The sequence below is a fragment of the Loxodonta africana genome, chromosome 9 (assembly GCF_030014295.1).
Source record: "Loxodonta africana isolate mLoxAfr1 chromosome 9, mLoxAfr1.hap2, whole genome shotgun sequence".
Classification (NCBI taxonomy): domain Eukaryota; kingdom Metazoa; phylum Chordata; class Mammalia; order Proboscidea; family Elephantidae; genus Loxodonta; species Loxodonta africana.
In genome coordinates this window covers 19,077,919-19,090,488 of record NC_087350.1, presented here as the reverse complement: position 1 = coordinate 19,090,488, position 12,570 = coordinate 19,077,919, and the positions used below count along the sequence as shown (strand labels likewise).

The 12,570-nt window shown below is 40.8% G+C and overlaps 1 protein-coding gene across 10 annotated transcripts in view; it reads left to right on the top strand.

Annotated features, from left to right (window-relative positions):
• Nucleotides 1–12,570, top strand: part of ERCC6L2 (ERCC excision repair 6 like 2) — a 167,345-nt gene that overhangs the window by 112,973 nt on the left and 41,802 nt on the right. For 9 of the 10 annotated variants that reach the window (XR_010322946.1, XR_010322945.1, XR_010322947.1 and 6 more), the window contains one exon: nucleotides 4,259–4,434. Coding sequence is in view for 4 of the 10 variants with exons in the window: in XM_010587479.3 (XP_010585781.2) it covers nucleotides 4,259–4,434 (176 nt within the window). In the remaining 6 variants the exon portion in view is untranslated. Of the gene's footprint in view, nucleotides 1–4,258; nucleotides 4,435–12,570 lie in introns of those variants that run through there. The other variant, XR_010322948.1, reaches the window with a different exon arrangement.

The following is a 12,570-nucleotide window of genomic DNA, read 5'->3' as shown; positions in this document are numbered from 1 at the left end:
ACCTGAAACTTAATAGATTTTTTTTTTAAATAAAAGTTATGATATTAAGCCCATGTGAGGGAAGAATCTGATTCACCCCCTTTTATCACTGCCTAAAATTATCAGGTTTTAAAATGTGGAATATTTGGCAAAAATGAAAGATCTGCATGTCTGATAGCTGCAGTCGGAAAAGCTGAATTTTCTTGAATGATTTATAAAACCGATTTTGTACAGGTATAAAAATTTACCTGTACAAAATATGAACTGTGTAATGCTGCCAGGGTCAGAAAGACCCAAAGCAATTATGTAAATAATTGAAAATTGTCATTGCCTGGCGCAAGTATTTCTCATGACTTCTGAAGTTGCAGAGTATGAGGAGAGAGTGTTTTTGGTTAACTGAATTCCTTCTCTTTTTTCTGCTTACACCCCTTATCCCCATGTAAACATTTTATCTCTCCTTACAGTAATGGGTAATTATGTTTTGAAGATCATCTAAGATAATAAAGTCTCATGAGCCTTTTTATTAGGAACTTTTAATGTTCATTTTGTTTTCTTATAATGGAAAAATAAATGCATCTAATCTCTTTCAAACTTATCTTTAAAAATCAAATATTTTCCTTTCTTTATTAATGTTTTAAGACATGTCTCAGGAAGAGACATCTTTAAAGACAGTACTTTGCTGACTAGTTCACCCTGGCCACATGATATTTTGCATTTGCTCACCTGAGCCACAGTAGCTTTTGAATAAATCAATTTGTCCAGGCGTGGACCAGTAACTTAAAATTAGCTTCTAAAATTGGAAGGTGCCAAGAGACGGAAGAAAGAGGCAGGCAACTCCATTGTGGTGGCAAAGGAGTTTTACCAGGCAGACTTACATCTGAGGGGTCCCTGACGGCCACAGGACCAAAGCAGATCTCTGCACCCTCCAGCGGAAAGGCAGAGGTTTTATAGTGGTGGTGGACAATAATGGCTCTATGCCAGGGGCTTACATAAGAATGCAAACTGTAGTGAACTGGCAGACTGCATGAGGGCACCTGTGTACCCCCTGAGGCCAGTCTTTTACATAGTACAAGAGACCCTCTTCCCTCCATGTTCAGCTTCACAAAGCTCGTTTCCTCTTCAGTCCACCCCTGAGGTCGGTCTTTTACGTAGCACAAGAGACCCCCTTCCCTCCATGCAAGGAACAGATATAGAAGTGGAGTTAGCCAGGTACCGTATGGTGCCTGAGCATGTGCAAAAGACAGAGAATGTTATCGTGTGCCCAGAACAGGGGGAAGGGCGTCTGTGGTGAAGAGAAGAAACTGGAAAGAGCAGGCGACCCAATTCCTGGCCTTTTTATCAGAGAATGATCTTGAGCCCAAGGCCTTTATTGAGATAACCTGGATGGGAAGCATAAAGGCAGACCATTCTCCCAAGACAATTCACTTTAGTTAGAATTGATTTCCTACTAAAGAACGTGTAGGTTTTTTTTGTTGTTTTTTTGTTTTTTGCCTATTTCAATAATAATGAACCTGAATATAAGTTAAAAAGGTAAATGTCTTATAAGAAAAAGAAAAAAGCTAAATATACCATCTTTTTAAAAAATAGGACTTGTCACTTTTAATCCCTTAAGGGTACGGACCTCTTTGTATATCTAAATATCTTTGTATCTTACTCAGCTGCATAGCACAGTGCCAGGGACATATAGGTGCTTAGTAAATATTTGTGAAATGAAAAGCCGTTCCTTACTCATATTCATTGATGTGTGCCACTTGAATCACATTAACCGAAGAAAAATAATTATATCATCACAAATAAAATATATTATCTTCCTACTTTGGTGGTGGGTCACTTAGGGAAATGTTCGTTTTGCTACATCTTAACTTACTACTCTGTCTTACAATATCCAAACTTTTATACAATTAATTTGTTTTTCTCAACTGACTTCTAATTTCTCTTAAAACTGGGAACCTTTGTTGTTGTTTGCTCACCATGTCTTCTTATATTTTACTACTTCTAAGTAACTTTTCATTTAAGTACATTCTTCAGTAGCATTGGTTTGGCAAGAGTCTTTGTCTTCCAGTAGTCTTCATATGTCTGATAATTTCTTATATTTTAACTGGGCACAGAATTCCGGGTTGACAGTTATTTTCTCTCTGCACTTTGACGGTGTTATCCCACTATCTTCTGGTGGTGCCGGTGTTGACAAAAAGTCTGCTGTTGGTCTGCTGTCGTTTCTTTGTAGGATACTTGTCTTTTCTGTCTGGTATTTTAAAGATAGTCTCTTTACCTGTGATTTAACGAGGTACAGATTTATTTTCACTTTTCCTACTAGGGTTTCTCTCCTCTCTTTCAGTTGAAATATTCACACATTCAGTTCTCTACTGTTATCTCTTTGGCATCATCTCTTCACTCTTTTCAGTTCTGGATTTCTAGCATTCTAGAAATTTTGGTATGAAATCTGCCATGTCCCCTATCTTAATTTCTCTTTCTTATTTCCTTTTTCCCTCTCTTCACTGCATTCTGAGTAATTCTTCCAGTTTATCAACTATCACCGTGAAGCTGCTGCTGGCTCTGCTGCTCAGCCTAGATTTTTGAGGTTTTTTTTTTTTTTCTTGTTTTTTTATTTCAAAACTGCATTTCCTTTTTAGACTTTGTATCTGGTTCTTTTTCATATCTGCCCCTATAATACCCAGTCCTTGCTGGTGGATTCTGTTCCTTCCTTTATCTTTTTGAGTGTGCTAATGATTGAAGGTCTCTTTCATATCACCTTATCACCTGTACCTCCTCAGGTATGGGTTCTCACATGGTGGTGGTTTTCATATGTTCCTTATAATTTGGGTCTGAACTCCTCTTCCATGAGAGTTTTTCCCCCCATTGAAATCACAAGCATTCTCTGGATTATGAAGTCTTCCTGTGGTATATTTTTCTTCACCCCTGATTGAGACCTGTGGTTTTCACTGGTTCTGGCCTGGTTTTTTATGTTAGTTTTTCTGCTTAGTTTTTCCATACCATACAGATGGTGCAAAATCACATTCCACAGATGGCACAAGCTGGCAGTTCTGGAAGTGAATCCTTCTGTCTAGAGGAAGAAGGTAGCCTGCTTCTCTCCTGTGTCCCCAGCCTGGGTTTTCCAAGGTCTAATTTACCTTTTTAGCTCCTGTTGGGTTTTTTGTTTGTTTGTGTTTTTCCTACTGCAAGGAGATAACTCACTTCCATCTCCCCGTCTCATACACAGGGCCTTGCAGACTGTAACGTTAGACCCTTGGGGCTGCTGAGCTTCAGTTCCCGCTCACTTTGAGTTACTTCTTTGTTTTTGGCACCTAGACATTTTCCTTTCTTGCTTTTGATTTCAAATATAATTTTTTCGTTGCTGTCAGATTATATCCCATATTTCTCTTTTTAGAATGGGACGAGGACTTTGCACATTGTTCACTATACCATCTTCTCAGGGAAATTGGTGTCCCTGGGTGGTGCACATGGTTAATGCACTTGGCTGCTGACTGAAAGGTTGGAAGTTCGAGTCCACCCAGAGGTGCCTCCGAAGAAAGGCCTGATGATCTACTTCCTAAAAATCAACCACTGAAAACCCCGTGGAGCACTGTTCTCTGACACACATGGGGTCATCATGAGTCTGAGTCGACTTGACAGCAACTGGTTTAGTTTAAAATGATTTTGTTCCTTGACCCACTGTAGTTAGTAATTTACATTAAGCAAACAACTTGTAGTCTGTAAAGTAAATATGATTCTATAATTTCAACCAGCTGCAGTTAACATCTTAAAATCACTAAATATTCGTGCAACCCAGTGGAGGCTGAAAAGGAGGATTATAAAACTAGTTTCTGATTTATTTAATTTTCTCATAAAGATTGTTATTTTAAAAGTTTGTCTACTTACATAAAATTAAATAACCAGAAGAATGCTTAATAACTTTGAGAGAAATTACTGAGTTTTAAGAAATTCAGATATTACATTTTTATGACATCATTATATAATCATGAATTTATATCCTTATTTGGGATAGTGGATGTCAGCATGGGTACACCCACTGTCTTGACAATAGAAACATCATATTGTTGCCATTTGCCTTTATATGAAAGAAGATGTGAAAGTAATTTGCTCCTGTATCTCCTTTTTAAAGCTGTAGTAACATCTTTTGACATAATGATTTCAATTGACATAATAATTTCAGTAATCATATATATGATTATAAAGAATATTGGGCAAAAGTAAGACAGTCTCATTATTTTACCAAAAATGGTTTTTCAGGCTTAATTTTTGCTTCCTTTTCTTTTTTCAGACATATCAAGAAAAAATCAAGAAAGATACACACACAAAGAAAGGCCAACAACCAGGTGAAGGAGGCATCTCTTTTCCCTTTTATATTTCATACCCCGTAACCCAGAAGAAGAAAAAAGTCTACCATACAGACCAGACCACCTTCATAATTGGAGAAACACCAAAAGGGATTCGTAGGTATGTCTTCTGAGACGACACTGGGCTTTAAGAATAATTCTCAAAATAAATATAACTCCTTAGTAAAATATACAAATTGTTTGAATTATGACCATACCTGGCATCTGAATATTTCAGAAAAATATGAATTTTTGTACTTTAAAAGCTAAATTCCGAATGTTTTAGGTGTTTTTAGAAGGCTAATCAGAGCTCTGGTGGCACAGTGGTTAAGTGTTCGTCTGCTAACCGAACCCACCAGCTGCTCCTTGGAAACCCTATGGGGCAATTCTCCTCTGTCCTGTAGGGTGGCTATGAGTCAGAATCAACTCAGCAGCAATGGGTGTGTTTGTATTTTTAATCCATAATTTGATAAAAAGTGAAATTGTTTTATAATAGAGAAATGAAATACTTCAGTACATTTTATTCATTCACTCATTGAATATTTATTGAGCCCCTAATATGTGCCAGGTGAATATACAGTGTGAAAACTGAATATACAGTGTGAAAACAGACATAGAGCTCACAAAAAAAAAAAACTTATAATTAAATTGTTTTAAAGTAGTATGTTATAGGAAAAAAATAGGCTACCTTGATAGATAATAATGGGAGGGGGAGGAGTGCAACCACCTTTCTATTGGATATAAGAGACAGTGTCTCTGCATAGATGATATTTAAGTTGAGATCTGATGATAGCGTTGGAAAGACCACAGTAAGAGCATCTCTGTGGAGGGGAGAGGTCCAGTGTGTTGGAGGAACTGAAAGAGGACCAGCATACTTGGTGCATAATAAACCAAGTAGAGAATAGCATGAGATAAAGGTAGAGACATAAGTGAGACTGGAGCTTGCAAAGCATTAGACACCATGGAAAAGAGTTTGGACTTTGTCCCAAGTGCAGTAGAAAGCTTTCGAAGCCTGACATTATATGACTTCTGTTTCTAAAAGATTATTGCAGCTTCAGTGTGGAAGAGGGCAGAGTGGATGAGGGGAGACCATAAGAAACAAGGTAATGGTGGTTTGGACCAGAGTGGTTGGAGATAGAACGAAATGGATGAATTCAATAAAATATTTTGAAGGTAGAGTATAAAAATTCGGTGATGGACTAGTTGGGAGTGAGGAAGAAAGAAAAAATCAGTATTACTACCAACTTTTTGTCTTGAGCAGCTGAGTGGATTTACTAATTGGGGAAAACTAGGAGAGAAACAAGCCTGAAGTAGAAGAAAAAATCAAGAGTTCTCTTTTGCTCATATGAAGTTTGGGATTTCATGGAAATGTCAGATAGGCAGTGGGATTTGAAGACTGGAGGTCTAAATCTGGGAGGAATCAGAGAGGAGGGGAGAAGCCCCAGGACTAAGCCTAGAGGTGTGGCCACTCCTCCAAGCCAGACAGCCTGCAGAGGGGCCTGCAGGACAGGAGACACCATGTAGGTTCTGAAGCCCAAGAGAAGTGAGAGTTTCAAAAAGGAAGGAGGACTTAATTTTATCAAATGCTTCTGAGACCCAGAATAAGATGCAGTTGGAAAGGGCCCCCCAGAGTTGGCAACAGAGAGGTCCTTGCTTGCCTTGACAGGAGTAGTTCCCGAGAAATGGAAGGCAGAAGCCAGGTAAGATGGGTGAACAGTGAACAGCGAGACCCTGTGACAGCTCTCTTGAGTTTGGATGGGAAAAATAGCAGTAGCTGGGGGCATTCGTGGGGACAGGGGTCAGTTTTTTAAAGTTCGGAATATAATGGACCCTGTTTGTATGCTGAGAGAAATGACTAATGGGGGGGAAAGAGGTCAGGCCAGAGAAGTGATAATAGAAAGAGTGAAGTCTTAGAGGCAGGAAAGGTTGGGATGCAGGCATGGCAACATCTGGCCTTTGGGAGGCATTGCAAGAGAAGGGACGAAGACGGGCACAGAGGTGATGAGATGATGGCTTTTGTTTCCTGAGTGAATGGAGAGCGGAGGTCGTCTGTTCAGAGGGTGAGAGAAGTTATGAAATAACTCATTTATAAAGTATAAAAGTAAGCTTAGTAGGACTAGAATTCCTGGGGAATGTTAAGTCCTTGTTTGAGATGAATTTCAGTAAAACCATCTGTCCAGTTGTACAGATATTATTTAGCAAACTTCAATTGCCCTGTTGCAGACACAGAAAGGGAGATGGCTGGTTTCTACCAGGGGTTACAGTGCAGGGGGAGAGAAGCAAGGAAGCTGAGGGGCATTTGCAAAGGAGTGATTATAAAGCTGCTCCTAAGCTAGACAGGGGGAGGCTGAGGGATAGTGAGAAAGCAGAAGAGTCAGTGAGTTGGAGGGCTTGGTGAGGACAAAATTATATTGCATTGTTGTTGTTTGGGGGGGTGGGGCGGGTGGGGGGCAGTAATTGAGCAGTTGACCTGGAACATTCAGTAATTGAATTCAGGGTTTTGGAAGTTGTGCAGTTGACAGTAATGACAAGGGTAGTGGTATGTGACCTTCAGAGAAGGAGGCTGACATGCAGTTGAGACAGGTCTTTGGAGGCGAGGTTAGAGAAGCTGAGGGGCCAGGTGTTGGGCGTAACATCCACATGGATATTGGCGTTATCCAGGAGATGGAGTGGAAAGCAAGATTAATCCAGGATATGGAGCGTTCAGTGAATAGCAGGAAGCAACTAAAGGGTCAGTTAACAAGATGGGGCAGAGAATGGTTTAGCTGGTTGGCATAAACCTTAAAGAGGGGAAGATGTTTTCTGAGAAAACAATGGTCTGGAAGCAGCACAGCGAAGCCTGAAGCATAGGTTTAGGAGGCAAGAGCCTTGTCGTAAGAGGGCTGCATGGGAGGAGGCAGTGTCTTCAGGAGACAGCCAAGGGTGAGTTATGACCAGGAGGCAGAGGAGCTGCTCAGCATAGAAACCAAAGACACAGGCGGTGGTAGATCAGAGCCTGGATCCAGGGGCACTGAGGAATGGTTTGGATCAGATGAGAGCAGGTAGAGATCAGGAGGGGATGAGAAGCCCACGGTGATAGATGACTGAGAGGTAGTGCCTGAGGTAAGAAGGGATGGGAGGTGTGTTTCGGTTAGTCCTGATGGTCTCTGAGGACTCTGGGAAAAGGGTGCTGGCTTTGTGGGTTCAAAATGCTTCCCTCAGTGGTATGGCAGCTCTCAGGCAACTGGCCCCTTTGGAAAGCAGCAGTCCAGGAGAAGGGCTGATCCCTTGGCCACACTTGGTGGTGGTGTGGCAGCTGGAGCATGACCCCACGCCTGCATTGGCACAGAAAACGTGAACACCTCCCAACCCTGCTGCAGCAACACATCTCCTCCCAAGCAGATCTGCAGCCATAATTTTGGTGGCAATTATTTTGCTAGGAGGCCCACCATACGTTTTACCGATCTGAGGAGCACGTGTCTCTTCGTCCCCTTTGACACTATATATCAAATACAAGTATTAACAATGATTCTTTTTGGCCTCCCTTCCTTTTTCTCTACCCAGCTTAGGGAATAAATGGCTCATACTGAGTAGAAAGGTGAAGGGTGTCTAATATTAGAATGCCAACACCTGACCTAGGGAACACTATCCCACTGCTGACATCTCTTCTTTCCCGCTAACCATGCTGGTTTATAGAATCAAGAATTTGTACTGTGCTGCAGCCACGTGAATCATTGGAATGAAGTTTTTTCAGTGTTCCCTTCACTTCAGAAGACTTAGACAGAGAGACGGTTTTAGTTGCATTCCACCTCCTTTCCCCCAGTTCTTCAAGAAAAGGGGAGACAAATGTGAATTTTATCCATAATAATAACTACTATGATGCAATTGCAGAAAAATGCCCACCTTTGGGGTCCATTCTTTTTCCTTTCTTTATGTAGCTTATGGGTGTCTACCGTGGTTTACTAAATTTTCCTCACAGAGTGGGTAGCTTATACCCTGATGGTAGCATGCAGTTCCTTAAATTCTCAGAGACATTCTTTTGAAGACCAAGAATTAGGAAAGCGAGTTAGAAGGCAAAAATAAAATGAATTATAATCGTAACTCACCCTGTAAAGGGCAGCATCATGGCATAACTCACTTAGATAACGTGGCATAAGAAGCAGCTTTTCTCTTAGAGGTGACAAACTGCTGGATCATGGGTTGGGTCATGGTTGCAGCACAGCAAAGGTGAAGTTAGTTTGGCAGCTGCTGAGACACTACGAAGTCTTAGATAAATAAAGGACATCAGCATGTAACTTTGCCAATTATTTCATCTTTACAAACACAAATATTTATTAGAAAGGCCATGAAAATGGATTTGAAGATAATTGATAGACAAAATAATAACATCCCTTTACTCATGTGAATTCACTCATGTGAAGTGAAAACAGGAACCTTTTAAGAACATGCTTGTTGCTTTCCAGCAAGAACATTGTCAGTTTCCAGGACAGAACTTTGGAAGCTGGTACTTATGTTATTAAGTATTCTGTTGCAGACGAGCATGGTTGTTGATCAGGAGTATATAGTATCTGGATTTGGGAACACGCACCAGGACTAGGAGCCATGGGGACTGTGTGCCATGAGTGCTCACCTGAAGCTACCAAAGAGCATCGTGAGCGTGCAGTATGGATGGCCACTAAAATCAACAGAGGCACAAACTTCATGTAATCTGGTCTGAGAGGCAAAAATAGCAGTGGCATTAATGCTCCTACTTGTTGTCATTAGGTGTTGTCAAGTCATTTCCGACCCATAGCGACCCTATGTGCAACAGAATGAAACAGTGCCTGGTCCTGGCACCGTCCTCACAGCCATTGCTATGCTTGAGCCCATTGTTGCAGCCACTGTCTCAATCCATCTCATCAATGGTCTTCCACTTTTTTGCTGACCCTCTACCTTTCCAAGCATGATGTCCTTCTCCAGGGACCAGCCCCTCCTAATAACATGTCCAAAGTAAAAGAGACAAAGTCTTGCCATCCTTGCTTCTAAGGAGCATTCTGGCTAGTTCCAAGATGGGTTTGTTTGTTCTTCTGGCAGTCCATGGGATAGTCAATATTCTTCATCAACACCATAACTCAAAGGCATCAGTTCTTCTTTGGTCTTCCTTATTTATTGTCCAGCTTCTGCATGCATATGAGGTGACTGAAAATACCATGACTTGGGTCAGGCTCGCCTTAGTCCTCAAAGTGACATCTTTGCATTTTAATATTTTAAAGCTTTTGCAGCAAATTTGCCCAATGCAATGCATTCTTTGATTTCTTGACTGCTGCTTCCATGGGAATTGATTGTGGATCAAGTAAAATGAAATCCTTGACAACTTCAATCTTTTTCCATTCATCGTGATGTTGCTTACTGGTCTAGTTGTGAGACTTTTTGTTTTCTTTATGTTGAGGTGTAATCCATACTGAAGGCTGTAGTCTTTGATTTTTACCAGTAAGTGCTTCAGGTCCTCTTGACTTGCAGCAAGTAAGATTGTGTCATCAGCATATCACAGGTTGTTAATTAGCAGTGTTCCTCCAATCCTGATGTTGCATTTTTCTTCATAGGGTCCAGCTTCTCGGATTATTTGCTGAGCATACAAATTGAATAAGTATGGTGAAAGAATACAACCCTGACACACACATTTCCTGACTTCAAACCACACAATATTCCCTTATTTTGTTCAAACAACTGCCTCTTGGTTTATGTACAGGTTCCTCATGAGCACAATTAAGTGTTCTGGAATTCCCATTCTTCACAATGTTATCCATAATTTGTTATGATCCACACAGTCAAATGCCTTTGCGTAGTCAGTACAACACAGGTAAACATCTTTGTGGTATTCTCTGCTTTCAGCCAAGATCTGTCTGACATTAGCAATGTTATCCCTTGTTCCATGTCCTCTTCTGAATCTGGCTTGAATTTCTGGCAGTTCCCCGTCAGTGTACTTCTGTAACTCTTTTTGAATGACCTTTAGCAAAATTTTACTTGTGTGTGATATTAATGATATTGTTTGATAAATTTCCCATTCTGTTGGATCACCTTTGTTTGGAATGGGCACAGATACGGCTCTTTTCCAGTTGGTTGTCCAGGAAGCTGTCTTCCAAATTTCTTAACACAGACAAGCGAGCACCTCCAGTGCTACATCTGTTTGTTGAAACATCTCAGTTGATATTTCTTCAATTTCTGGAGCCTTGTTTCTGGCCATTCCCTTCAGTGCAGCTTGGCTTTCTTCCTTCGGTGCCATTGGTTCTTGATCATATACTACCTCCTGAAATGGCTGAACATCAACCAATACACAGTAACTCTATGTATTCCTTCCATTTTCTTTTGATGTTTCCTATGTCATTCAATATTTTCCCCATAGAATCCTTCAGTATTGGAACTTGAGGCTTGAGTTTTTCCTTCAGTTCTTTCAGCTTGAGAAATGCCGAGCACATTCTTCCCTTTTGGTTTTCTAACTCCAGATCTTTGCACATGTCATTGTAGTACTTTTTGTCTTCTCAAGCAGCTCTTTGAGATCGTCTGTTCAGCTGTTTTACTTCGTAATTTCTTCCTTTTGCTTTAGCTACTCTACGTTCCAGAGCAAGTTTCAGAGTCTCTTCTGACATCCATTTTGGTCTTCTCTTTTTTCCCTGTCTTTTTAATGATCTCTTGCTTTCTTCATGTATGGTGTTCTTGATGTCATTCCACAACTCATCTGGTCTTTGGTTTTGTGTTCAATGTGTCAGATCTTTTCTTGAAATGGTCTCTAAATTCAGGTGTGATGTACTCAAGGTCACATTTTGGCTCTTGTGGACTTACTCTAATTTTCTTCAGCTTCAACTTGAATTTGCATGTGAGCAGCTGATGGACTGTTCTACAGTCGGCCCCTGGCCTTGTTCTGACTGATGATACTGAGCTTCTTCATTGTCTCTTTCCACAGGTGTAATTGATTTAATTACTGTGTATTCCATCTGGTGAGGTCCAGGTGTATAGTCACTGTTTATGTTGTTGAAAAAAGGGATTTGCAGTGAAGTCATTGGTCTTGCAAAGTTCTATCATGTGATCTCGGACATCATTTCTGTCACCAGGGCCATATTTTGCAATTAGTGACCCTTCTTCTTTCTGTCCAACTTTCGCGTTCCAATCGCTAGTAATTATCAATGCTTCTTAATTGCATGTTTGATCAATTTCAAACTGCAGAAGTTCATAAAAATCTTCATTTTCCTTATCTTTAACCTTAGTGGTTGGTATGTAAATTTGAATAATAGTCATATCAACTGGTCTTCTTTATAAGCATATGAATATTATCCCATCACTGATAGCATTGTACTTCAGGATTCGTGTTGAAATGTTGTTCCTCAGGATGTATGTGACACCATTCCTCTTCAATTTGTTATCCCCATCATAGTAGACCATATGATAGCCCAATTCAGAATGTCCAGTAGTAGTCCATTTCAGCGCACTAATGCCTAGGATATTGATCTTTATGAGGTCCATTTCATTTTTGACTACTTCCAGTTTTCCTAGATTCATACTTGGTACCGTCCGTGTTCCTATTGTTAATGGATATTTGAAGCTGTTTCTTCTCATTTTGAGTCATGCCACATGAACAAATGAAGGTCCCAAAAGCTTGCCTCCATCCACGTGATTCAGGTCGACTCTACTTTGAGGAAGCAGCTTTTCCCCAGTCGTGTTTTCGCATGCCTTCCAACCTGAGGGGCTCATTCTCCTGCACTATACTAGACAATGTTATGCAGCTATTCGTAAGGTTTTCACTGGCCAGTATTTTCAGAAGTAGACAGCCAGGTCCTTCTTCCTAGTCTGTCTTAGCCTGGAAGCTCCGCTGAAACCTGTCCATCATGGGTGACCTTGCTGGTATTTAAAATGCCAGTGGCATAGCTTCCAGCATCACAGCAACACACAAGTCACCACAGTATAACAAACTATAGACTCGTGGAGAAAGCTTCTACTTACATATGTTAAAAATAAATCATTATTTACCCTAAGGATTCTCTGTGTACAGGATAAAGTTCAAACTTCTGAACTTGGCACACAGGACACCCCTCATGATTTCCAGCATCTTCCTTTGGCAGCCTCCTGACACCTCTGTGTACTGGCTCGCCTGTGCATATGCCCTCTTTCTGGAAGCCTTCCTCTCTTACCTTTACCTGGCTGACTTGTCCTTAAGGCGACAGCAGAGAGGGCACTTCCTTCAAGAAGCCTGCCGGACCTTCCTTGCCCACTACCATCCGCTGGTCTAGGTGCCCCTTCTGTGGGC